The following is a 26,893-nucleotide window of genomic DNA, read 5'->3' as shown; positions in this document are numbered from 1 at the left end:
TTCCTCAGTGTGGAGGCTGCCAGGCGGCGGCGTCCTCTGCCTGTGGGGATGGCTTTACAAGGAGGTGAGCCTTTGGCTTGGGTTGGACGTGTCAGGGCCCAGGCCACCCCTGAAGTCCTCGGATTCAAATGTGACGCCGGCCAGGGGCACTCCGGTGGGGTTAGGCAGAGGAAGGGAGCGCACTGGACCCCCAAGGACAGCTGGCCTGGGGGCCGAGAGGCCGGAGTCTGCAGAAACCTGCAAGGACCTTGGGGAGGGGCTCCTTGGAGGTGGGTCAGGCCCTGTCGGGGGAAACGCCCTGTGTGTGGAGAAAGGACGGCGGCCGTCTCGCCGACTCCCTCCGGGGGCACACGCCTCCTTGGGCAGTTTGCAGGGAGAGGTGGGAGTGTGTCCTGCCGGCGGCGCGGGCCGGGGCAGGCGGAGAGGCGGTCTTAGCCAGAACGTCGTTGCATGGGCTGTGTGCGGCCAAGTGTGCAGTGTCGTGTCCTCCCCGAGACCTGGGCCGGTGGTCACTCCGAGCCCACGTGTCCGCAGGCCACGGAGGCCTTGTCTTGGGTTCAGCAGGGTCGGGGCACCGGGAGGCCTCAAGGTAGGGCTCGGGTTCCTCAGCCAGCTCTGGGTCGCTCTCCCTCTTGAGGAAACGCAGTTCCCACTGCTTCCTCTTGTCCTGTTTTCTGGGCTGCTGGACCTGGCCCTGTGTCCGGGGTGTGTGGATGGTTCTGAGACGGGCTTACCGCAGGGTTTGGGGGGAGCTTTCCTGGCAGAGATCCAGGTCAAGCGTTCTTGTTCGGTTGTGCTGGGCCGGGAAGGAGAGGGTGGGATTCCCAGGGAGCGTCGGGAACGGGAAGGCTGGCGGGAGAGGGGCCCGAATGGTTCAGACGCTGTCCGTTCACAGAGGCCCTACAGGTGCCTAGGAGGGACCTTGCAGAAGGTCCCCAGCTGCCAGGGGGCCCGCTGAGGCCACTTCCCACAGGTCAGGGGTCCAGCCAGGCCCACGTCTTGGGAGGCAGCCCGTGAGGCTGGAGAGTCGTGTCTGGGGGGTCCGTGGGGGTTCTCAGAGGCAGTGCTGGCCCAACCGCCTGTGCAGACAGGATGTCGTGGTGGGAGGGGCGGGGGCGGGAGTTCCCTGCGGGAGGCCAGAGCATGGACATCACTCTCGGACACTGGCAAACCGCACCTTTTTCCCGTGATGCCCCTCACGCGATGCCCACGGGATTCACTGCTCTGCTCCCCGGGGCTAAGGGGGCCCCGGGTCCTCCCTCCCGGCTGCGGGTTCTCTGACCCCATCCGGCCCTTTCCTTCTGTCCACAGCATCTGCAGTGCTGGGACCCCATGTGGCCACGGACCCAGGAGCCTCCCGTCTGCTTTCATGGCACGGCCCTTCCCCGCACCCACTGCCGGCGCCCCTCACCGGCCACTGTGGGGGCAGCACCCGCCGCCCCTCATGACCCCGCCATTCCCTCCTGTGGCCCCCTGGTGCTGCCAGCTTTCTCCAGGACTCCGCTGGTGGCAGGAGAGGCTGGCCTCGGCCCCAATGGGACTGGGACCTGCAATGTCATTGTGCAGGTCCGGTCAGAACAGGGGTGCTCAGTGACCCCCAGACTCAGACCATCGTCCTCACTCAGGCCCCCCTCAGCTGGAGTGCTCCAGGGGCCCTCTGTGGGGGTGCTGCGTGTCCCGCACCCCTCTTCGTGACAGCCTCTGCGGTGGAGACCAGCATGCCTGCCTCGGCCCATGGGGGCTCCCAGGCTGGCAAGGGAGGCTCGGCCCCAAGCCTTCCACCTCCGGCTCAGCCCCCAGCCGCGCAGCTGACCACCGTCGTGCCCCCAGTCGACGCCAGGCCACAGCCTCACGGAGCTTCCAGGAGCCGGACCACGGCCTCGCCCGAGGACTCCTGTAACCCCAAGAGTGTTTACGAGAACTTCCGGCGCTGGCAGCGCTTCAAGTCGCTGGCCCGGAGGCACCTCCCGCAGAGCCCCGACGCAGAAGCTCTCTCCTGCTTTCTCATGTGAGTGGCCTCTGCTCTCTGCTCTCCTGCAGCCCTCACGCAAGCCCACCTTGGGGCGCGCACACAGGGCGGTGATCTAGGGCCGCTGGGAAGAAGGGCTGCGGCCGGGTCCCTGCTCTAGGAAGGCACGTTCTGGTCCAGGACACCTTTCAGTCACGCATCTCAACTGACATTGGGGTGGTGGTGGTGGGGGGGGTTGTCCAGCCAACCTGTCCCTTCCAGAGACATCACGGTGACATTCGCCGGGGACTCACAGGCAGAGAGGGTCCAGGTGTCAGAGGAGGGCCTGTGGTTTGGGTGCCGCGCTCTCTGTCACCCTGCCTCCTGGGAACATGGGCCTGGGGCATCTCACGGCCAGGGGGCCAGCGCAGCAGAGGAGGCTTGGGACGTGCAGGGCCCGCAGAGGTCCTGTGCGGGCCCCACCCTCGCTGTCCCAGAGGATCCCTCAGAACGGGAGGGGAGGGAGCAGAGGTGGTGCAGGGGTGAGGGTGTGGGATCCTTCCTGCAGAGGTCTGACCAGGCAGGCCCGACCATGGCATCTGGGGTCCCTCCCGAACACAGGGGTGATGGCACTTCCTGCAGAGGCTGGACTCATTGCTGGGTACCTAATGTCCGCGAGTATTATTACTCTGAGAGGCAGAGTCCAGAAGGACTGACTTGCCAGGCCACCACGTCCCTGCTCCTGTCAGTGGACAGTCAGCCTGGAGCCCAGGGCCCAGGGCTGGTGTGGTGGGAGGCGCTGACCGTGGTGGTTGAGAAGGTGGATTGGCACACCCCGAAACCCCTGTCACCTGCCAGCACTCGGTCATGCTGGGTGGGGGACACGGGCTCCAGAGGACCCGGGGCAGGCTGGGGGTGACCGGGACTGCAGCCGGCCCCTGACCCCGACGGCTTACAGGCCCGGTGCTGCGGTCCCTGGCGCGCCTGAAGCCCACGATGACGCTGGAAGAGGGAGTGTGGCGGGCCGTGCAGGAGTGGCAGAGCAGAAGCAACTTTGACCGCTTGATCTACTACGAGATGGCGGGAAAGTGAGTCAGGGTCTCTGGCCCGGGGCTGCTGGGCGAGTGGGCCGGGGGCAGGGTCTGGCTGTGCTGATGCTCGCTTGTCCCAGAGGGCCGCCCTCCCCACCTCCCTGGCGGTTCCCACCCTCCCTTGCTCTGGACCCACTGCTGCCTCCACCAGAAGGTCTCAGGACGGGGGTTGGGGAACCTGAGGCCGCCTCGCCTGGGGTCGGACTCCCTCCGAGGGGGTTGTGGAGGCGATGCGCCGGACAGCCCGCCTGCTGCCTCCTTGGTGGCCGGGGCCACGGCCGTCCCTCCAAGGCCCGCCTCTCCCGGTCCCTCAACCTGCTGCTGGCCTTGCTGGCTCCAGGGCCGGGCCCCCTCCTCAGTGCGGCCTGGGCCTCCTCACCCCCAGGTTCATGGAGTTCGAGATGGAGGAGGAGATGCAGATGCAGAAGTTACAGTGGGTGAAGGTGGCCCAGGGCCTGCCTCCCCCAGCGCCCCCGAAGCCTGAACGGCGGGGGGCCCCCAGCCGCGGAAGCGGGCCCGCAGCCAGGTAAGGCCCCCGCATTCCCATGACAGCTGGTGGACCGTGGCAGTGGGGGCCGAGGGAAGGCCTCTGTCCCTGTGTCGTGTCTGCTCCCACAAGGGGACATTGTCTGGCCTTTGACCAGAGCAGCCGGGGGTCTCAGCTGCCCTTTGTCAGGACGGGTATTGACCGAGTGAATTTCTTGACTCCTCTCCCCACGCCTGTCAGAGGACCCGCACAAAGTCTGCCTGGGAAGTGGGCTGTGGGGAGACCCTTGGAGGATCGGTGGGATCCGCCCTGGCTCACGTGGCTGGCTGTGAGACGCTCCTCCTCCCGGCTCTGCCAGTCCCACGGTGCCCACAGCTTCCGGTGGCCCTGACCCAGCCCCCAGGGACATCAGTGTCCCCCAAACTCTGCCCTCCCGACGCTCTGGCCGAGCCCCTCACGCCTCCTCCCTCCTTCCCGCTCTGCCTCAGCGTGCGTTCCCAGGAAGGCGGGTTCCAGGGCCCAGCCCTCCCGCCAGCAGCCACGCAGACCCCCGCGGCGCCCGGAGAGCAAGGCGCCAAGGAGATCCCTCCAGAGGCTGTGAGAGAGTACGTGGACATCATGGAGGGGCTGCTGGGGCCTGGCCACTCGGCCCCGGGGGGCCCGGCAGGTGAATGCGGAGAGGATGGAAAGGAGCCACAGCAGAATGAGGCCGCGACCTACCCGGACCCGGGTCTCCTGAGCTACATTGACGAGCTGTGTTCCCAGGAAGACTTCGTCACCAAGGTGCGCTGGCCCGCAGCCTGGTGTCTGGAAGATTCCAGGGATTGGCACTCCAACGCCCAGATCGGGGCTGAGCTCAGGCCTTTGGCATTAAGCTCTTTCCTTGTTCCTGGGGCTGTGTGTGCATGTGTGTGTGCATACTTGTGTATTTGCCTGTGTACATGCAGGCATGTCTGTATACTTCTGTGCGTGCAGGCATGTGTGCACACATGCCCAAGCATCGTGTTTGTGTGTACGTTGTTTGTACCCGTGCATACCCGTGTCTGTGTGCGTAGAGGCCTGTGGTGTGTGTATTTGTGCCTTGTGTGGATGTCTTTGTGTATGTCCGCATGTGGTCCTGTGTGTCTGCTCACTGTGTGTCTGCCTAGGGGTATGTCCTTTGTGTCTCTGAGAGTGCACGTATGTTTGGGGGCGTTTGTGTGTGTGTGTGTGTGTGTGTGTGTGTGCATGCCCAGGGTTTTGTCTCTCTGTGTACATATATGTGTGAATGTGTGTCTGCACATGTGCATGCGTGTGTGTGTGTGTGTGTGAGAGAGAGAGAGAGAGAGAGTGGGGCCAGTGACTGTAACGTTAAAACCTCTCCCACCATCTGGAGAAGGATGGGTGAGTCTTTACTTTCCCACATTTCCTGCAGACCCTCCTGGCTCACAGGGGGCTCCCTGCCAAGTATGACCCCAGCCTCTTTCCTCTGTCCCCAGGTGGAGGCAGTCATCCACCCCTGCTTCCTGGCGGAACTGCTGTCCTCGGAACCACAGCTGGACCTCCTGGCCCTGGCTGAGAAACTGGAGCAGGAGGAAGGACTCAGCCTTGCAGAGGTGAGCAGGGGAAGGACGGGGTTCCAGGCAAGCTGGGGGATGGAGGGGACCCAGGCGATGCAGGGGGGGGGAGTGGGGTCCCAGGTGAGCCCGAGGAGGGGACTCCAAAACAAAGACCCACATGACTCTGTGCCCCCTTTGCTTCTTGCGAATCACAGCACTGGGGAGGCCAGCGTCGGGTGGGCACAGAGCCGAGAATGGGAAGTGGAAGATGGGGAGCCTGGGAAGGGAGGGAGGGAGGAGGAACGCAGGGGGATGACAGCAGAGCCACAGCCTCGTGGGTCACCCTCCCTTCCTCTCCCAGTGCCACTGTCCCCATCCCCCCATCTCACTGGCCTATGCTGGCCAGTCACTCTCACCTCCTTCCTCAGCTGGTGGAGAAACGACTGATGGCCTTGAATACGGAGGAGGGTGTGCAGGCACCCCCACGCCTCTGCGCAGCCCGGTCGGGCCCCACGCCTGAGCACGAGACCGGTCCCGGGAAGGGGCTGGGGGTCAGCGACAAAGCCTGCCCAGCAGACACTGACGGCCAGGACCTTCAGAGGCACGGCCGAGCACAGACACACCTGTCGGGGCCCAGAGCCTTTGCTCTCTCTCCCGGACGACAGGAGTCCCCTGCACCTCGAGCTGGACGTGTCCCCTCCCCTCCCCAGGGTCAAAGGTGCGCCTACCCTGGACTGGGCCCCAGGGATGCCCCGGTTCTCAGAGAGGCCCCTCCTGCTAGGGACACTCGAGGGCTGGCAGATGGGTCCAGTGAGGACGAGGAGGAGCTCCCCAGCCTGGCCTTCCTCCTGGCCTCATCAGCACAGCCTGCTGCCCTGGGGGCTCTCCCAGAGTCCCGCTCCTGCCTCAGTCATCCCCAGCCCTGGCGGTTGGGGGCCACGGGGGGCTCCACGGGCCCCCTCTCCTCAGAGAATAGGCCTCGGCCCGGCCACCCCCCCAGCTACAAAGTCCAGGAAGCGGGCTCTGTGTGAGGGTCCTGCCTCTGTGGCGAAGACGCCCCTGCCTGGGGCCAACCTCAGGGTGTCTGGGAGGCCGGCCTTGGCTGTGGGGCTGGTTCACCCCTCACAGCCTGCAAAGAGAAGGTGTGACTCCTTGGTCACAGGGAGGAGAAGGAAGCGTCACTGCAGCCAGTAGGAGAAGTGGGCCTGCCTCCAGGGCCGGCACACCCCGGGGACCCAAGGAGCCTAGGGGGTCCTTCTCGTCCTGGTGCTGATCCTGATTGTGGGAGGGAGGGAGGGAGGGAGGGGAGGGAGGGAGGGAGGAGGGAGGGAGGAAGGAGATCCTAAGGGAGGTCGGGAGGGAGGGAGGGAGGGAGGGAGGGGAGGAGGGAGGTCATGACCGTGGGGGCAGGGTGGCAGCAGCCCACTGGGGCACCGTGTGTAAATGGGGAATAAAGTTAGTTTTGTGGTTAACGCTCTGGGCCACTGTCTTCCTCCTGGCGTGTGGGCTGCCGCCGGGAGAGGGTTCCCCACGGGATGGAAGGGCCTGAGAGGGGCTTCCTGGGGCTCCCGTCACCATCCGGACCCCTGAGCGTCCAGGGATGGGGAGCCCTCTGCACCACGACCGTTTTGAGAATGAAGTCCGCAGACAGCCCCATCTTCCGGAGCTCCCTCTGCCTCCCCGAAGCTTCCGCCACGGGTCCGACTGGGCGGGTGGTCCTCAGCTCCCGCAGGGCTCCCTGTGCGGGGCCTGAGGAGACGGGCTCTGGGCCTGGGGCTCGTGGTAGCTGGAGTGTCTCCTGGTCCCAGTGGGATCACCGAAATAGGAGGGCCAGTGGGGGATCCTCCCAATCCCAGTGAGGACAGACACGGGGCATGGATGAGGGCAGATGGGGGCACTGGCCACGGTGTGCACGCAGGAACCACAGCTGTGGCGCAGGCGGCAAGTCCCGTGGCGGGATTTCTGGACAGGGCCATCTTCTCCAACCATGCAGGGAGGTGACCCTGCTGCCCCCCACAACTGCCCTGCACCTCCCAGTCCGCCCACCTCCCCTCAGTAGGAGTGCTGGTCCCTTCCAGCCCCTACCCTGTCCCCACCCAGATGCTCTGATCCAAGGAGCCAGCACCCAGGCCCTCACCGGCCTCCACCCCAGCCACGGCCCTCCTCTCCAGGTTCTAGATTCTCGTGGCTTTTCCGGGTTTGGTGAGGCCCCTACAGCACTCAGCACTCCCAGATGTGCTGTTCCTAGCAAGCAGGATGGGGCCAAGGCCATCCAGGTCCAAGGGAACACCTGGCCCTCTGCTTCCCTCCTCCCGACCCCAGCAAAGAGTTTGGTGAAGAAAGGAAATCATGCCGGCGTCCTCATCCCGCTGCAGAGAATCCGCAGGCCACCCCACAGGGGCTCCCTCCCTCTCCAGGCAGGCGGCTCTGGAGTGCTCCCCACCCTCCTGCCCCTCCTGAACAGCAGAGGTTTCCTCTTGGTCGCACTCCCCAGCGCTGGCCCCTCCCTGTCCAGCTGGGCCTCACAAGAGAGGAAGGGGCTCAGGGGGCCCACCGACCCAAACAGAGGGCCCACCCCCCCGTGCCTGTCACCCCGCCCCGTTTCCCTGTCCTGGTGGGCGCCTAGCGGGCGCTGGATGCTATGGCATCGGGAAGATTTGCCTCTTTTCCTTGGAAAATAGAAGGTCTGTGCAGCGGGAAGGAAATTAAGTGGAGAAACGTTTCAGATTTTTTATGGCGGCCAACCTTCCTCGCCACAGAAACACTTAGGAGAGGTGACAGCTTGCGGGGGACGGTGTGGCAGGGCCAAATCAGGAGGGAGCTCCCAGGAAGTGAGGCAGAATCTGCGGGAGGACCAGGTCATCCGGGCACCTGGGGAAGTCCGGTGCTCACCCAGAGCGGGCCAGCTGTGCTCTGCACCATCCAGCAGGGCAGGTCCCCGGTCAGCTCGCTGGGTCTCCAGAGAGCCTGCAGGAAGCCAGGCTCACGCTTCCCGAGAGCACCGCGGGCTTCGGGCGGCCTGGGGACCCTGGGTGGCCCTGTCAGCGGCCTCGCGGGTTGGCTGCAGAGCCTCCTCCTGCTCCCCTAGGACAAGATCCAGCAATGGGTCCTGGAGTTCTGGGGAATCCCTTGGATAGAGGAGCATTCCTGTCACCACTGAGGACAATGCTGTGCCTTCTGAGGGCACCCGGGAAGCTCGGGCTCCCGTGGCCACCCTTCCGCCTGCATGTTTGTTCTTCATTCAGAGATGCGTGTGTTCCTCACGCCACGGTGCGCTGGGCGGGAAGAGGAGAGCAGCCAGCTTGTGGGATCCTGGCCAGGGCGCCCCAGTGCCCCCACACATGGCGCTCGCCCAGCGGCTGGTAATGGGCAGGCTCTGCCTGTGTCCAGGCCTCCATTCATCATCCACTGTCCCTGGACGCAGGTGTCACAGGAGGCTCTGGCCAAGAAGGATGGTGTGGGGGCTGCGTGTTCAGACAGACAGTGGGGCGAGCTGGAGCCATTCCTGCTCAAGTGTCTGCTCTGGAGAGTCTGGGCTTGGATAGTCGCCACTTGTCGGCCCCCTGGCGTTTGTTGGTGGGACCCTCCCCCAGACAAGCTGGCAGCGGGCCCCACCACCCAGCACATCCACTGGGATGGCCCCAGGCATGACTCCCTGAGTTCTGAGGGCCTGTTTCCTCTGGTATGCCTGTGCACACCTGGGCCCTTGGTGCTCATTTTCGTAAAATATCTTGGGGTTACGCTGTGCTGTCTGAGGGTTCTTCTGCCATCCTCCCTGGGTCTCTGAAAGTCAGATCACTCTCATTCTAGTCTGTGTTTGGAATGTACTTTGAGTTGGTTCATTCTGAGGATCCAGTTTCAGGGATGCGTGTTGTGTGAAAGTGTACAACGTGTCTGGACGTTGTACGTAGAGATGTTTTCCACCCACAAACATAAATTGCAGAGGGATTCCTAAGGTTTTTGTAGCTTATAAGAGTCCTAAGAATATATAAATGGAAATATAGTTCATGGAAAATTTTTCCTGTACCTTTCAATCCAATGTGGATTCTAAGCATTGTGCCAAGATAGTCTCAGAAGTATATACAAACAGATCTACCAGTGACAGTGAACGTATGGTGGTATCTTCAGAACTAGGAGGCATTAAGATCAGACCCCATTCCCTTCCCTATTATTACCTGGACACTGGCTTTGTAGGATCCCTAGTGCTGTCTCAGAGAGCAGAAGATATTGTACTGTTCCAGTCTCTGGGTACTCTGCTAAATGTGTGTCCTGTATCTGGGCATTCTCCTGTTGGTTACTCTGAAAGTGCAAAATATTGAGAATTTCTAGATAAAATTGATGTTAAAAGTGTTTTCTCCAATGATATTTGAATAAGTCATATAAGGTTAACTGAAAAAATATAATTGCATTGTAATCTAATATGTCCAAAGTTTAAACTCTAAGTTATATAGAGATAAAAGTGAGGATCACAAGTGCACTCCTTGACAGGGGCAAAGATGGTGGAGGAGTAGGGGACCCTATTTCAACTGGTCCTTGAATTGAGCTGGATGTCTACCAGACCATTCTGAACACCCGCAAAAGCAGCCTGTGATGTAAGGAGGTATATCTGGATCTCTATAAACAGAATATCTCAGGCGGTTAGTCTTGAGGTATGAAGCGGGGAGCCATCATTCCATGGGCAGATATCAAAAGATAAACAGAAGAGGTTACCGCCTATGTTCTCCTCTAGGATTCTGATGGATTCCTGTCTCACGTTGAGGTCTTTTATCCATTTCGAGTTTATCTTTGTTTACAGTGTAAGGGAATGGTCGAGTTTCATTCTTCCACATATAGCTGTCCAATTTTCCCAGCACCATTTATTGAAGAGACTGTCTTTTTTCCACTCTATATTTTTTCCTGCTTTGTTGAGGATTATTTGACCATAGAGTTGTGGGTCCATATCTGGGCTCTCTACTCCGTTCCAGTAGTCTATGTGTCTGTTTTTATGCAAGTACCATGTTGTCTTGGTGATCACAGCTTTGTAGTAAAGCTTGAAATCAGGTAACGTGATGCCACCAGTTTTATTTTTGTTTTTCAACATTTCCTTAGCGATTTGGGGTCTCTTCTGATTCCACACAAATTTTAGGATTATTTGCTCCAGCTCTTTGAAAAATACCGGTGGAATTTTGATCGGACGGCACTAAAAGGATAGGTTGCTCTAGGCAGTATAGACATTTTAACAATGTTTATTCTTCCGATCCAAGAGCACGGAATGGTCTTCCAACTTTTTGTGTCTTCTTCAATTTCTTTCATGAGTGTTCTGTAGTTTCTCGAGTATAGATCCTTTACCTCTTTGGTTAGGTTTATTCCCAGGTATCTTATGGTTCCTGGTGCTATAGTAAATGGAATCGATTCTCTAATTTCCCTTTCTGTAGCCAAGTGTGGGTATTATGGAGGGCACGCATTGCATGGAGCACTGGGTATGGTGCAAAAACAATGAATTCTGTTACGCTGAAAAGAAATTAAAAAAAAAAAAAAGATAAACAGAAGGGGGAGGGAGCCTCCAGGATCCTGTATTGTTGGAGTGCAAAAGCCTTCTGCTTTTGATAAAGAAAAGTTGAAAAAGAAAAACAAAGCTGGGGGCATCACATTGACTGATTTCAAGCTATATTACAAAACTGTGATCACCAAGACAGCATGGTACTGGCACAAAAACAGACACGTAGACCAATGGAACAGAATAGAGAGCCAGATATGGACCCACAACTCTATGGTCAAATAATCTTCAACAAAGCAGGAAAAAGTACCCAATGGAAAAAAGATGGTCTCTTCAATAAATGGTGGGAATAAATAATGGGAAAATTGGACAGCTATATACAGAAGAATGAAACTCAACCATTCTCTTACACCATACACAACGATAAACTCTAAATGGATGAAAGACTTCAGTACGAGACAGGAATCCATCAACATCCTAGAGGAGAACATAGGCAGTAACCTCTTCGACACTGGCCACTGTAACTTCTTTCAAAACATGTCTCCAAAGACAGGGGAAACAAAAGGGAAAATGAACTTCTGGGACTTCATCAAGATAAAAAGCTTCTGCACAACAAAGGAAATAATCAACAAAACAAAGAGGCAACCCACAGAATGGGAGAAGATATTTGCAAATGACACTATAGACAAAGAGCTGATAGCCAAGATCTATAAAGAACTCCTGAAACTCAACATCCAAAAAACAATCACATCAAAAAATGGGCAGAAGACATAAACAGACACTTCTCCAAAGAAGACATACAAAGGGCCAACAGACACATGAAAAAATATTCAACATCGTTAACCATCAGGGAAAGTCAAATCCAAATCACAGTGAGATACCACCTTATACCAGTTAGAATGGCAAAAATTAACACGGCAAGAAAGAAAAAGTGTTGGAGAGGTTGTGGAGAAAGGGGAACCCTCCTACCCTCCTACCCTACCCTCCTACCAGCCATTTTGGAAAACAGTGTAAAGGTGTCTCAAAAGTTAAAAATAGAGCTATCATAGGATGCAGCAATTGCACTCCTGGGTATTTACCCCAAAGATACAGATGTAATGAAAAGATGTGCCACATGCCCAGTGTTCATAGCGGCAGTGTCCACAACAGCCAGACTGGAAAGAGCCGAGATGCCCTTCAACAGATGAATGGGTAAAAAAGATATGGTCCATATAGACAATGGAATATTACTCAGCTATTAAAAAGGATGAGTATCCAACTTTTGCATCAACATGGATGGAACTGGAAGATATTAGTTGAGTGAAATAAGTGAAGTGGAGAAAGTCAATTATCATATAGTTCCACTTATTTGTGGAACATAAGGAATAACATGGAGGACATTAGGAGAGGGAGGGAAAAATGAAGGGGGGATATCAGAGGCAGAGACGAACTATGAGAGACTATAGACTCTGAGGAACACACTGAGGGTTTTACAGGGGAGGGGGGTGGGGGGATGGGTTGGCCCAGTGGTGGGTATTAAGGAAAGCTCGTATTGCATGGAGCACTGGGTGTTACGTGGAAACAATGAATCATGGAACACTACATCAAAAACTAATGATGATGTTGGGGCACGTGGGTGGCTCAGTGGGTTAAACCTCTGCCTTTGGCTCGGGTCATGATCCCAGGGTCCTGAGATTGAGCCCTGCATTGGGCTCTCTGCTCAGCGGGGAGCCTGCTTCCGCCCCCCTCCCCCGCCTGCTCTCTGCCTACTTGTGATCTCGCTCTGCAAATAAAATAAATAAATAAATAAAAACCTTAAAAAAAAGTAATGATGTACTGTGTGGTGACCAACACATCATACTACTACTACTATAATAATAATAATAATCAGAAGAAGAGGAGGAGGAGGAGGCGGAGAACTAGGATAAAGCTTTTCCTGTGAGTTCAAAAACAAGACAAGAATATCTTCTCTCATCCCATTTTCAACTTATTATTGTAGGTTCTACTTAGTGTGGTTTAGGAAGATATGGAAATACAGACATATGGTCTGGAAAAGATGAAATATTCCTGTTATTATTTGCAGACGATATAACTGTCTACATTGAAGATTCTCAGGACTCTCTATGAGAAAACTCACAATAATTATAATAGATTACTTTAGCAAAGTCTCAGAATAAAAGATTAGTGTAATATGCAGCTGATCATATTACCATAGACTAGCAACAAACAATTGGAAACCAAAATCAAAAACCTATACCATAGTTCCCTCCAAAATGAGATGTTTGGTATAAATCTTTTAAGAAATGTAGAGGACCCAGACAATGAAACTTGTAGAACTAATGAAAACGAGCAAGACTAAGTCAGTGCAGAGAGGTATTGCTTTCATGGATTTGAAGAGTCGTTGTAGGAAAATGTTAGTTCCTCTGAAATTGATTTATAGGCTTAAAATGCAATTCCTATCAGTTCCCAGTAGAACTTTTCTTTGGTTAAAATCAACAAACTTAACAAAGAAAGCCTAAGCCCAGCAGGAGAAGAGAAATAATAAAGATCAGAGCAGAAATCAATGAAATAGAAACCAAAAAAACCAATAGAACAAATCAACGAAACTAGGAGCTGGTTCTTTGAAAGAATTAATAAGATCGATAAACCCCTGGCCAGACTTATCAAAAAGAAAAGAGAAAAGACCCAAATAAATAAAATCATGAATGAAGGAGGAGAGATCACAACCAACACCAAAGAAATACAAACAATTATAAGAACATGTCATGAGCAACTCTACGCCAACAAAGTTGACAATCTGGAAGAAGTGGATGCATTCCTAGAGACATATAAACTACCACAACTGAAACAGGAAGAAATAGAAAACCTGAACAGACCCATAACCAGTAAGGAGATTGAAACAGTCATCAAAAATCTCCAAACAAACAAAAGCCCAGGGCCAGACGGCTTCCCAGGGGAATTCTACCAAACATTTAAAGAAGAATTAATTCCTATTCTCCTGAAACTATTCCAAAAAACAGAAATGGAAGGAGAACTTCCAAACTCATTTTATGAGGCCAGCATCACCTTGATCCCAAAACCAGACAAGGATCCCATCAAAAAAGAGAATTACAGACCAATATCCTTGATGAACACAGATGAAAAATTCTCACCAAAATACGAGCCAATAGGATCCAACAGTACATTCAAAGGATTATTCACCACGACCAAGTGGGATTTATTCCAGGGATGCAAGGTTGCTTCAACATCCACAAATCAATCAATGTGATACAACACATTAATAAAAGAAAGAACAAGAACCATAGGATACTCTCAATAGATGCTGAAAAAGCATTTGACAAAGTACAGCATCCCTTCCTGATCAAAACTCTTCAAAGTGTAGGGATAGAGGGCACATACCTCAATATTATCAAAGCCATCTATGAAAAACCCACTGCAAATATCATTCTCAATGGAGAAAAACCTGAGAGCTTTTCCACTAAGGTCAGGAACACGGCAGGGATGTCCATCATCACCACTGCTATTCAACATAGTACTAGAAGTCCCAGCCTCGGCAATCAGACAACAAAAAGAAATTAAAGGCATGCAAATAGGCAAAGAAGAAATCAAACTTTTGTCACTCTTTGCAGATGATATGATACTATATGGGGAAAACCCAAATGACTCCACTCCAAATCTGCTAGAACTTACACAGGAATTCAGTAAAGTGTCAGGATATAAAATCAATGCACAGAAATCAGTTGCATTTCTTTACACCAACAAGTCAGAAAAAAGAGAAATTAAGGAGTCAGTCCCATTTACAATTGCACCCAAAACCATAAGATACCTAGGAATAAACCTAGCCAAAGAGACAAAGAATCTACACTCAGAAAACGATAAAGTACTCATGAAACAAATTAAGGAAGTCACAAAGGAATGGAAAAAATGTTCCATGCTCCTGGATTGGAAGAACAAATATTGTGAAAATGTCTATGCTACCTAAAGAAATCTACACATTTAATGCAATCCCTGTCAAAATCCCATCCATTTTTTTCAAAGAAATGGAACAAATAATCCTAAAATTTATATGGACCAGAAAGACCTCGAATAGCCAAAGGAATATTGAAAAAGAAAGCCAAAGTTGGTGGCACCACAATTCCGGACTTCAAGCTCTATTACAAAGCTGTCATCATCAAGACAGTATGGTACTGGCACAAAAACAGACACATAGATCAATGGAACAGAATGGAGAGCCAGAAATAGACCCTCAACTCTATGGTCAACTAATGTTCGACAAAGCAGGAAAGAATGTCCAGTGGAAAAGACAGCCTCTTCAACAAACGGTGTTGGGAAAATTGGACAGCCACATGCAGAAAATGAAATTGGACCACTTCCTTACACACACACATTAAAATGGACTCAGAGTAGGTGAAGGACCTCAATGAGAAAGGAATCTATCAAAATCCTTGAGGAGAACACAGGCAGCAACCTCTTCGACCTCAGCTGCAGCAACTTCTCCTAGGAATTGCCAAAGGGGGAAACAAAGGCAAAAAATGAACTATTGGGACATTATCAAGTTTAAAAAGCTTCTGCACAACAAAGGAAAGTCAACAAACGTAAAAGGCAACCTATGGAATGGGAGAAGACATTTACAGATGACATATCAGATAAACGGCTGGTATCCGAGATCTATAAAGAGCTTATCAACTCAACACTCAAAAAACACGGGCACCTGGATGGTTCACTGGGTTAAACCTCTGCCTTCAGCTCAGACCATCTCAGGATCCTGGGATCAAGCCCACGTTGGGCTCTCGGCTCGCAGGGGAGCCTGCTTCCCTCCCGCCCCACCCCGCCTCTGCCTACTTGTGATCTCTGTCTGTCAAATAAATAATAAATAAATAAATAAATAAATAAATAAATAAATAAAAAATCTTTCTAAAAAGAGCAAAGAAGACATACAAATGCACATGAAAAATTGTTCAACACACTACCCATCAGGAAATACAAATCAAAACCAACATTGAGATAACACGTTATACCAGTTAGAATAGCTAAAATTAACAAAACAGGGAAAAAATGTTGGTGAGGATGTAGAGAATGGAGAACCCTCTTGCACTGTTAGTGGGAATGGCAGCTAGTACAGCTACTCTAGAGAAGAGGATGGAGGTTCCTCAAGAAGTTAACAATAGAGTTACCCTATGACCCAGCAACTGCACTACTGGGTATTTACCCCAAAGATACAGATGTAGTGAAAAGAAGGGGCACATGCACCCCAATGTTCATAGCACCTATGTCCATAATAGCCCAACTGTGGAAGGAGCCGAGATGCCCTTCAACAGATGAATGGATAAAGAAGTGGTACATACATACAATGGAATATTACTCAGCCATCAGAAAGGATGAATACCTACCATTTACAACAACGAGGATGGAAGTGGAGGGTATTACACTTAAGTGAAATAAGTCAACCAAAGAAAGACAGTTATCATATGGTTTCAGTGATATGTGGAATATAAGAAACAGTGCAGAGGATCATAAGGGAGGGAAACCTGAATGGAAAGAAATCAGAGAGGAATACAAACCAGGAGAGACTCCTGACTCTGGGAGACAAACTGAGGGTTGCTGAAGGGGAGTGAGGGGGGAATGGGGTAACTGGTGGATGGGCATTAAAGAGGGTATGTGATGAGCCCGGGTGTTATTAAATGCAACTGACAAATTATTGAACACATGTAAAACTAATGATGTATCTTATCTTGGCTAATTGAATTTAAAAAGATGAAGTATAAAAAAATTAAGTGACCTATAGATTCAATAAAACCCATACTTTTTTTTTGAGAGAGAGAGAGAGAGAGAGAGAGAGGCAAAGGGAGAGGGAGGGGAGAATCTTAAGCAGGCTCTATGCACAGCATAGAACCTGACATGGGGCTCCATCTCAGATCATTCATTACCTGAGCCAAATCAAGAATCAGATGCTCAACCAACTGAGCCACCAGGCACCCCAACAGAATCCCTATTAAAATCCCAATGGAATTCTTTACAGAAATAGAAAAAACAACCCAAAAATTCATACGAAACCATAAAAGATCCTGAACAGCCAACACAGTTTTGGACAAGAACAAAGCTGGAGGCATCACACTTCCTGATTTCAAAATATTTTATAAATCTACAATATATAGTACTGGCATTTAGACCATTAGATCAGTGGAACCAAGAGCCCAGAAATAAATCCATATATAGTGTGATCTTCAAGAAGGATTCCAAGAACTCACAATGAGGAAAGGTTAGCCTCTAATAAATGACGGGAAAAAACGATCACTACATAGTTAAGAGCGAGACTGGTTCCTTATCTAACTTCATCTACAAAATTAAATGAATAAAAAGACTTAAGACCTGAAACTGATAAAGACAAAGGACTAAAACTTCTTGACATTAGTCCAGGCGATAACTTTTGGATCTGATACCAACAGCAATGACAACCAAAAAGTAAAACAGACAAGTTGATTTGCATCAAACTAACAGCTTCTGCACAGCAAAGGAAACCATCAAAAAATGAAAAGGCAAGCTACAGAATGGGACACAATATTTGAAACTACGTATCCCACAAGGGGTTAAGATCCAAAATATATGAGGAATTCCTTCAACTCAACAGCAAAATAGCAAATAATTCAAAAGAAAGTCAACAAAGTATTTGAATAGATCTTTTTCCAAAGACCCTTTTTATAAAAGGCCAACAGATGTAAGAAAAGTTGCTCAATATTACTAACGGTCAGGCATTTGCAAATTAAAACCACAATGACGTATGACCTCACACCTGCTAGAACGGTTGCGGTATTTCACGCTGCTCATTCTGCTCCTGGGATGTCTTTTGCATCTTCACGGCCTGGCCTCCAGATGCATTGATCAAGGTCATGTTTAGTTTGCTGGGATGGGTCAACCAGTTCGACTGATACTCGGCACATACAAGTGCTCGGTCGTAACTGCTTACCTCTGAACATCAACTTCATCACCTGAAATGTGAAACAGTAATGTACCCACTAGGGGTTTTTTTATGGATTTGGCAAGCATGAATATGAATGTATTCCTCATAGTGCCTGGCACATGCTAAAAACTCAGTGGTGCAGTGATGATGCAAATTTACTTTTCAACAGAGCCTGATGAACGCAGCTGGGCACTCGGTTTGGGTCTGTTCTTCCTTTACCGGTCCAGGACACCAGGAGTTTTGGCTGTTGACATTCGGATCACGGGAGACAAGCTGCAGTCTAATTTAGAACATTTAGAATTTTATACCCAGTTTATTTTAACTTATATGCTGTGCCTGCTTCATTGCATTTGAACTATGAGCCATAGGTTTAGGTTTTTTCGTGAGCAACATTTGGGTTTGTTGCTTTGCAGGATGCCATGTGTCCTGTGTCAGCTGGCTTAATTTGTTCTACCTGCCAGTGATATGAGCTGACGGTGATCAGGCCTAGGACATGTCCTGGGTGGAGGTAATGAAGACTCAATGCTCCCATCCTTGAGGGACATGTGTGCCACTAGGCAGCAGGTTCACAGGTCCTGTTGACAAAGCGGACCATGCAGTTCATTCTCTCACGGATGGCCTGGTGTCTCATGTGTCAATGGTTACCAATTCCTGGAGTTAGGATACTCGCTAAGACACTGACCAGCTTCCCACTTCAGCCTTGAGAGAGACATTGTAGGACAATGAAGCAGGATGAGGGCCAAGAGGTAACAGGGCAGATCTCAGTCAGGAAGGACTCCATAAAGAGAAGAGAGAAGCATTCTAACATGAGGAAACAGAAAATGAAGAGGCCCCAATGTGCCTTTCAAGAACAGAAAGAAGGCTGCTGCACCTGGGGCTCATGACCAAGGCCAGTGGGGCGGCAGTGAGAGGTGGTCAGACCAGAGGGGCCTAGGAAGGGACACTGTGAGGAGTCAAGTTTGTTCTGATAAGAGTGGGTGCCAAGAAGGCGGAAATGAGAGGCAGGAGGATGGTGTGAGAACATGGGGAAGGAATCCCTCCTACCTGGAGAAGGTGACTCTCACCCACGGTGTCAGGGGAGAGAAAGCAGGATGGGAAGCAGGGGCAGGCTGGGGAAGGACAGTGAGAACTGACATGCAGGGGGCCTCATGCTGATGTCACCAGAGGACACAAAGTACAGTAGAACATGTGCATACACAGACCGGTCAGCAGGGCCAGGCCTGAGAAAGACCCTGTGGGGAACTTGGCCCTTACCCTCTGTGGGAGCCATCCAAAGAAGAAAGTAGATTCCTCCCTCAGGAACTATCCTTGGATCTACTACTTCCTGGCAGAGTTCATCCAATGGGTCACTCCCACCAGCACATTCTGGAGAGAACTGGTCAAGTCTGACCTCCTAGAGGAGAATCCCTGATCTCCCAGCCACTCCACTGAGGACAAGGACACTGAATTCTGGGGAAGTCAGCCCCACTCTGCATCCAGCCACTAGCAGAAGTGATATTCCCAGACCCATCCAGGTAAGCTTAAGAAGACCACTGACCATGCCAGGGGAATGGCTGCTCTAGAAAAGAGACAGGATGAGTCTGAGCAACAGAAGATCACAACAAACAAGGGTCAGTCCACATGGGAGAGCCTCACAGTCGCCAATATGCCCCCTGTCCCCCTCCTACACCAACCACACTCCAGCTAGTCACAATGAGCCACTACCACACAGTCCCACAGAGCTCTGCGTGTCCCCAACACACAAACCGTACCCACCAGATGCCCACTAGTGCACCTAGAACCCTCATGTCCCAGACCTACACCTTTAACCCAATGAAATTACAGCCATGGTCTTGAATACAAAAATGTACTCCCAACCAGCCCCCAATAATCAAACACTTAAATACACACATCCTCATATCCCCCCAAAATCCACTCAGCCCCGTACCAATCCCCAATGAAATCATACAAACCCTCCAACAATAACTGAATACATTAAAACCAAACTCACATACTTAATATTAAACACAATCCCATAATCCTAAATATACCACATATAGTCCCCTAGAACTATTAACGTCCACTTGTGTACAATGCCTCCAAAACTCACACACAAATACCATCCAATAGATACACATGGGGTTCCCTACTTTCTCCTAAATACTCCTCAAAGAATGACCTCACCACCCCAATACAAACCTATACCTGTCTCCTCTTGATAACCTATAAATGGCATCTGTCTATACCCCCCAATTACAGACACACAACTCGCAACACCCCACTACACTGACAATCTAAAGCTCCAAAGCCCTCTACTCCCTAAATTCTTACCCTAAGTATACACACAGCCCTGATAGTGCAAATATACATAAAACCAACACACAAAGCATTAACACATAACATTATGTCTTCTCAAATGCACAGACACATATTACAATAGTTTCAAAATGCACAGACACACACACTATGCCACACCAACTATATACTCACGGCTTTCATTGCCCCTCAAAATCGCACATACACGGTTGCTACACATCTTTAAAATTATCCTGAAACATCCATCCCCCCAAAATACACCCATAGGTTCCCCCCATACCGATATGTCCTGATTCAGGCTTTCTCCCCAACCTCCTTCCACACACAACACACACACAAACACACACACACACACACACACACACACACACACAACAATCCCTCCAATCCCTGTCCCCACCCAAGGTCTCCAGAAAAAAAATACTCATCAGATCTTCTTAAACCTGAATATACAGAGCCAATCCCTCAAACCTCGTAAAATACACAAGAACCCTTCCAAATTCATCAAACACACTCCTAGACCCCCTACATAAATACATACATGTGCAACCGTCCATGCCCCAAATATACATGTACCCAGAACATAAGCAATCCCAACCCTCAAATGTATGTATTAGATTCCTCACTAGACACTCTGAATTTACACACACCACAGCCCAGCCTGTGCTATAGACACTCTATACACCCACACCAACTTCCTACCAGCACTGTGAACATTCAGAGGCACTCACACAATGCCAGTGTGTACACAGAGTGTACACAAGCACACACTTGCACACAGAGCTCCAACCTCATGATGAGAGAACAGCTCTTCTGAGGGGCTGCCGGCACATTCTACAGCATGACAACCTGCTCACACCCAGTCTGGACAGTTCCATAAAGACCTGAGCTCAGAATTCCCACCCCAAGCTCCCACTCTACTTTTCCTAGGGCACCTTTACAGGTAACCACTAAAGAGGTGAGCCCACGAAAATTTAGGGACCTCCGCCCCAAACACCTATAAGTCCTCAGTGCTTGCTACCCTGCTCTCTATGTCCTGCTGGCTGTGACCGGAGACAGAGAACTGCCCTTCCATTGCACACACCCCATTACTGGGATCTGTAAGTAAATCTTGTGACTTCCATGTCCTTTGGAGGGGCTGTACTGAAACTGTGCCTTCACTTCCCCAAGTGGGAGTGCCCGTGCTGAGGGAGCTCCCTCCTTCAGCAAGTCATACCCTGCAGGTTCTCAATACAGTGTACCAGGCTCAGGCCCCCAACATACCTCCGAACCTTATACGAGGGGCCATCCCAACCTCCCTCAGACACAAGCACACACCTCCAGGCTCCCTGACTTGACACACACAAACACTCACAGCCCCCAACACGTACATACACAATTGCCTCCACCTTGAAGACACTCACACACTCAGAATCTATGTAAAGAATTGCTATAAGCTGTAACAGGCAGGAGTCTGATGACAGTGGCATGCGTCCTGAGTTGACAAGAGCACCTTTGGGAGAGAGCGTCAGCCCCCTGCTCCCTCAGGGATGGCGGCAACTACAGAGAACAGCGTTGCCGGGGGCATCCTGTTTCCAGGAAGGCATTTGTCTCATGGGCTGATGAAGGCCTGGCCAATTTCTTCCAATGGTGACAGCTCTGAGAGACAGTATAGCTCCTCAGCTCCAGGAGGAGAAGCAGAGGCTGTTCCGGAGTCTGCTGAGAGACCACTGTGCCCAGTTCTTCCTGTTTCTACCCTCACAGGTGCTGTTTAGTAAATACCTTGTTTCCTAAACTCTGTGTCTGGTTCTGTGTTCCAACTATGACACTCTACACACCCATGACAATTATTTATCAAGCATCAAGGATCACAGTAAAGACCCCTCTCCTGGCTCTTACATTCCAGGGGAGAAAAGAGATAATAAACATATGGTTATATCATGGACTTGTGATGCATGCACGTGCACAGTCAAGACGGTGACAAAGGACTCTTGATCTCTGGGAGGAAGTGGGGGAAGGTGCAAACAGATTTGCAAGTCGGACAGGTTTCTTGCTCGAAGCATGAGAAAGCTGCAGGAAGGACGTAGACCACTGACCCCCAAACTAGAATTCTCTCAGCATCCCCAACTACTAGCAGCCACGGGAGCAGAGTCTGGCCGAGGGTGGAGGAATTTACCTCCCGACGTGCTCCTCCCCCTCGCCCAGCAGAGTCAAAGCCTGCCTCCAGCCTCATCCTGAGTCCCATCTTCTCCCTCCTCTGTTCCTAGTGTCCCACTGGCCCTGTTCTGCTTTTCCTGGTCTCTGTAGGTTGTAAGCCTCCTCTCTTGGACCCTAGCAGACATCAGAACAGGGTACTTTGTGTGGAGAAAAGGGAACACTCTTACACTGTTGGTGGAATGCAAACTGGTACAACCACTCTGGAAAACGGTTTGGAGCTTCCTCGAGATGTTAAAAATAGAGGCTACCCTATGACCCACCAATTGCACTACGGGGTATTTACCCCAAAGATACAGAGGTAGTAGAAAAGAAGGGGCACATACACCCCAATGTTCATAGCAGCAATGTCCACAACAGCCCAATTGTGGAAGGAGCGGAGATGTCCTTCAACAGATGAATGGAAAAAGAAGATATGTTCATATATACAACAGAATATTACTCAGCCATTAGAAAGGATGAACACTTAACATCTACACCAATGTGGATGGAACTGGAGGGTATTCTGCCAAAGTGAAATAGGTCAGCCAGAGAAACACAATTATCATAAGGTTTCACTCACAGAGGAACATAAGGAATAGTGCAGAGGACAATGGGGGTGAGGGGGGACTGAATGAGAAGAAATCATTGAGGGAGACAAACCTATGAGACTCCTGACTCTGGGAAACAAACTGAGGGCTGTGGAAAGGGAGGTGGGTGGAGGGATGGGGTTACTGGGTGGTGGGAACTGAAGAGGGCATGTGACACGATGAGCACCAGGTGTTGTTATGTACAACTGATGAATCATTGAACATTATATCAAAAACTAATGATGTATTATGTGGTTGGCTAACTGAATTTAAATTAAAAAAATTTTAAAAGAAAGAACAGTGTCCTTTGTAGGAACAGTTCCCTAGTGGCCACAGAGCCACCTTTTGGGGTCTCCTCAGATGCACTCCTGGTCGCTGCAGGGCTCCTGGGCCCCCATGCCCCAGGGCGGTTGAGAGGGTTCAGGTCCTCTCTCCCCAACAACTTCTGGAAGTAGAGCAAGTTGGAGCTTCTAATGGCCTGGCCAAGGGGCCACTCAGTACGAAACAGAGGATTCCTTCTGTCCGTGGAGATACGGGGCAACACAGGCTATGTCCCATGATACACACTCCAAAAAATACTTGAGGCCCCAGAACAACCAGCTCTGACCAGCCTCAGCCATTCCAGCAATCCCCATTCATTCCATCTGAGTGGGGGGTTTTCAGTGCTGGTTCAATACCACGATATCCCTATTTCTCTCCCTTAAATCTCAGGGTCTACATCTTCCCATCTCAAAGACAAGGCACACTAACCCAAGGATGTATACCTTGTACACATATTGCATTCTCTTTAGAATACTCTTTAAAACAGAAAAGCAGGCAGAGATCCATTCCGCCGACAAAACACAATACAGTTAGCCTACCATACCGGCATTTTATTGGGGACAGGTTATGAAGGAGGCAGTGAGAGCTACTAGGAACCCACCCGTACTAAGAAAGTCAGTTCAAGAAGCTGGCAATAGCACCTTCTGTTGGAGGGAGATCCAGGAGACTCACCATAAGGAAGGCCCAGAAATGCTGGGTGGGTCCAAGGGAGGTGGGAGGCAGGAGGCAGCTACGTGGCCAGCTGGTGGCCATGCCTGATCACGTGGCTGGTGGGTTTGCAGCTCCACCTGGACAGAGGAAAGAGCATCAGGTTTCCTTTCAGAGAAACATGAAGCTTATGTGCTTCCCAGTACCTAGGAGCATCCTGAACATTCAGAAAAGAAGAGAGCATTTCTAAAGGGTTTGGGGACATGAGAGCCATATCCAGTTCAGAGCAGAACATCGCAGTCCTTCTGGGTCACAGCCCCTAGCTTCTTCTTCATGGACAAAGCCTCCCCACACCCAGCCTTGTCAGTTCGCTGACCCCTAGGGGTCCTGCCTAGCCCCGAGGACTCAGTTTCCACTGGGATAGGCTGGTTGAGAACTAGAGATTCCCACACTCCCCATGACTCTGGGGCAAGGGGTTCTGCAGACTTTCACCTCCTGGACCCATGCGGAGGGCGTTCTTCCTACCAGCCATGCTCCAGAAGAGACAATGACGCCTGCAGCTACCTAGGTGATTTACAAGGGGTTGTCCTGGGAGAGCATGCCTCTCTGACCTCCTCTCCAGGAATCCCCACAATGTTCTGAATGCTGCCTGTCACAGCAACAACACATTTATGAAGGTTCTGCTCTGCACGGCCATGTCTACCAGGGCCCATCCATCTTGGGATGCCCTGATGTAAGGACCACAAATCCTGAAGGAATGTCCACCTGGCCCTAACATATAAACACCCCTGAACCTACCTGCACAAAAAACTGAAATCAACCAAATATATAGGGATCCTTTGGCCCGAAGAATGGGCCAACCTGCTTAGGAGTAATGCAGTGGTTCAGAATGACCAGGGTCAAGGCACCACATACAAGGGCCCAGAGCTCTGGATGCCCCCACTCACACACCCATGATGCCTGCTTCACACATAGCACCCAGGGTGTGCTGGTATACTTAAGAAAATGCTCTCAGAGGAAAGGTGGGAAAGACTTCTGCTTGTGGTTTTTACCTGGCATAAAATATTCCCAGCATGACTAATTTCCAGCTACCTACCTAAGTCATTAACACAGAACTAGGAAAAGAGATGCACCACCGACCATCCCAAGTTAGTACGAGCCAGTTCCAGTGCACCACACCCCCTCTCATATAAGTATGTGCACACAATCCACTGTACGCCAAGCAACTCCCACCCCAGATACATACACAAAACACTACATGTATCTGTACATATGTGCATATATATACAAATATACATACACGAATACATATAGATCTCCACACACACACACACACACACACACATTTCTATCCTCATCCTGAATATAGAGACCACCTTCTACTATCTACGACCAAACACATTCAGACACAGAGTAGCACTACCCAAAGAAATACACTCTGAATACTCCTAACTTCAAACCTTACGAACAAATTTGATAATTCATGCAGTTGGTGCTGGATATTTACACAAACCAGTAGATATACACAAATACACACACACACACACACACACGACACAAAGAAACATCCCTCACGATCCATACATGAAACAACTTCCAAATCCCAAGCTATCTGTAGTGAGTAGCAGTCAGCTTTCACACCTGCAAATACTAATAATCATATCACATACCTCTAATACAGAGAAATACAATTCTCCAACTCTCCTGTATGAACACTGAGCCCCATCTCCCCATCAGACACATACATGCTCACTTTCCAAAATACACAAGCTTAACGGCCCCTACTGAAGCAATACAAACACACGGCCCCAGCAAATATTCCTCCAAATAACCATGGTCCCTGAATACACACACAAACTCAATACCACACCTCTCTCCACAAGCCCGAAATATACCTAAAATAACCCAGTATGCTACAACTATGCACGTTTATCACCCACAACCGTTTCACATACACATATGCCACACCACCTCTACATACATACCTCACAGTCCCAAATTCTCATACAGAATCAACTCTTCCGTCTTGCACAACAGCCCTACAAAACCCGTATCACACATATAAAACACCCACCAGTGCCATAAAACAATTCACAGACTTACCCTCAACACACCGAGACAAACAGGACTGCTGCCGATCAGAAAAAAGATACACAGAACCATCCAACATGCTCTGATACACCAATGTCCTCCTGCAATGCCCGTACATAAAAACCAAGCGCGGTCTACCTAAACGAATGCGCACTTTCCCAAGCATGCCCCTACCCACATGCACATAATGCTTCAAATCTGCTCTTACTCACACGGTTCCCCAAGTCATGGGGGGAAGCCACACGTATCATATTCCACTCAACACCGAATTACAAACCCCTAACCACCAACTCCGGGACTCTGTATGGACCCTGACCTCGTAACACCCTCCTAACCACACTCAGCTCACTCTCACACACACAAGCTTCACCGCCCCTTTTCCACAAATACCACACATCAGAATATACCTACCGACTCGGACCTAACCAGACCCTCCAAGCCCCACCTGCGCTCCACTCCCCTCGTGGCCCCGCACCATCACACCTGCAACCACTACGGCTCCTCCCCGCGGACCCGCCCCCAGGGCCTCCCGCCCACCGCACCAGGCCCCAAGGACCACTACAGCGGGCAGCTGAAGGGGAACCCACAGGCCGCCCAGGACACCAGACCCTCGGGCCCCTGGTACCTGAGACCCACAAGCGCAGACCCCGAACCCCAGACCCCGGGGACCCAAGCACACACCCCAGACTCCGGCGCGCGGACCCCAATCCCTCAGACCCTCTGAATTCTAGACCCTCGAGCGCGGACCCCAAACCCTCAGACCCTCCATAACCTACACCCCAGACCCCAGGGACCCGAGCACTGACCGCAGACCCGCGGCCCCAAAGTACCGGCCACCAAATCCCAGGAACCGACCTCACCCTACAAGGTCAGGGTGCAAACAACCCGCCCGAGGGACCGCGCGACGCACCTCAGCGTAAAGCCAAAGCCGCAGAAAGCGACGGCCATGCCTCCAGTCCCCGCGGGCCACACCTCAAGGGCGCACACAACGCGAAGCAAGAACGCCACAGACCGCGGGCCGCCACCCCTGCACGCCGGGGAGCGCGCGCCCTCATCTTCAAGCCTACCTCACGCAAGCACGAGGCGGCCACGCACGGCCCCGCCCTCAGCCAGAGGACAGTTAGGGACCCCCCGCCCCCGAGCCCGCGCAGGCGCGCTTTCTCCGGCGGGCAGCCTCAACGGACGCCGGGAGCTGTTGCAGGGGAGGGTCCGGGAGACTTCAGCCCCGCCCCTGGGGAGGTGTGCGCGGGCGCGGGCGCGGGCGCGGGCGCGCGCGGGGCAAGTCCAAACGGGCCCTGA

General features: G+C 51.5%; 1 protein-coding gene across 1 annotated transcript; it reads left to right on the top strand.

Moving 5' to 3' along the window:
* On the top strand, window positions 1–26,893 carry LOC125083722 (NUT family member 2G-like). The gene is given in 14 exon segments (XM_047700569.1): window positions 1–64; window positions 1,312–1,356; window positions 1,359–1,463; window positions 1,466–1,591; window positions 1,594–2,008; window positions 2,908–3,036; window positions 3,425–3,530; window positions 3,532–3,565; window positions 4,015–4,101; window positions 4,104–4,309; window positions 5,005–5,121; window positions 5,493–6,091; window positions 26,024–26,215; window positions 26,422–26,893. Coding segments are annotated over 14 exon segments (2,649 nt in total). The 5' UTR covers window positions 1–48.

This window comes from Lutra lutra, chromosome 13 (genome assembly GCF_902655055.1).
Source record: "Lutra lutra chromosome 13, mLutLut1.2, whole genome shotgun sequence".
Taxonomy (NCBI): domain Eukaryota; kingdom Metazoa; phylum Chordata; class Mammalia; order Carnivora; family Mustelidae; genus Lutra; species Lutra lutra.
The sequence above is the reverse complement of the archived record's forward strand: the minus strand, read 5'-3'. Positions and strand labels throughout refer to the sequence as shown.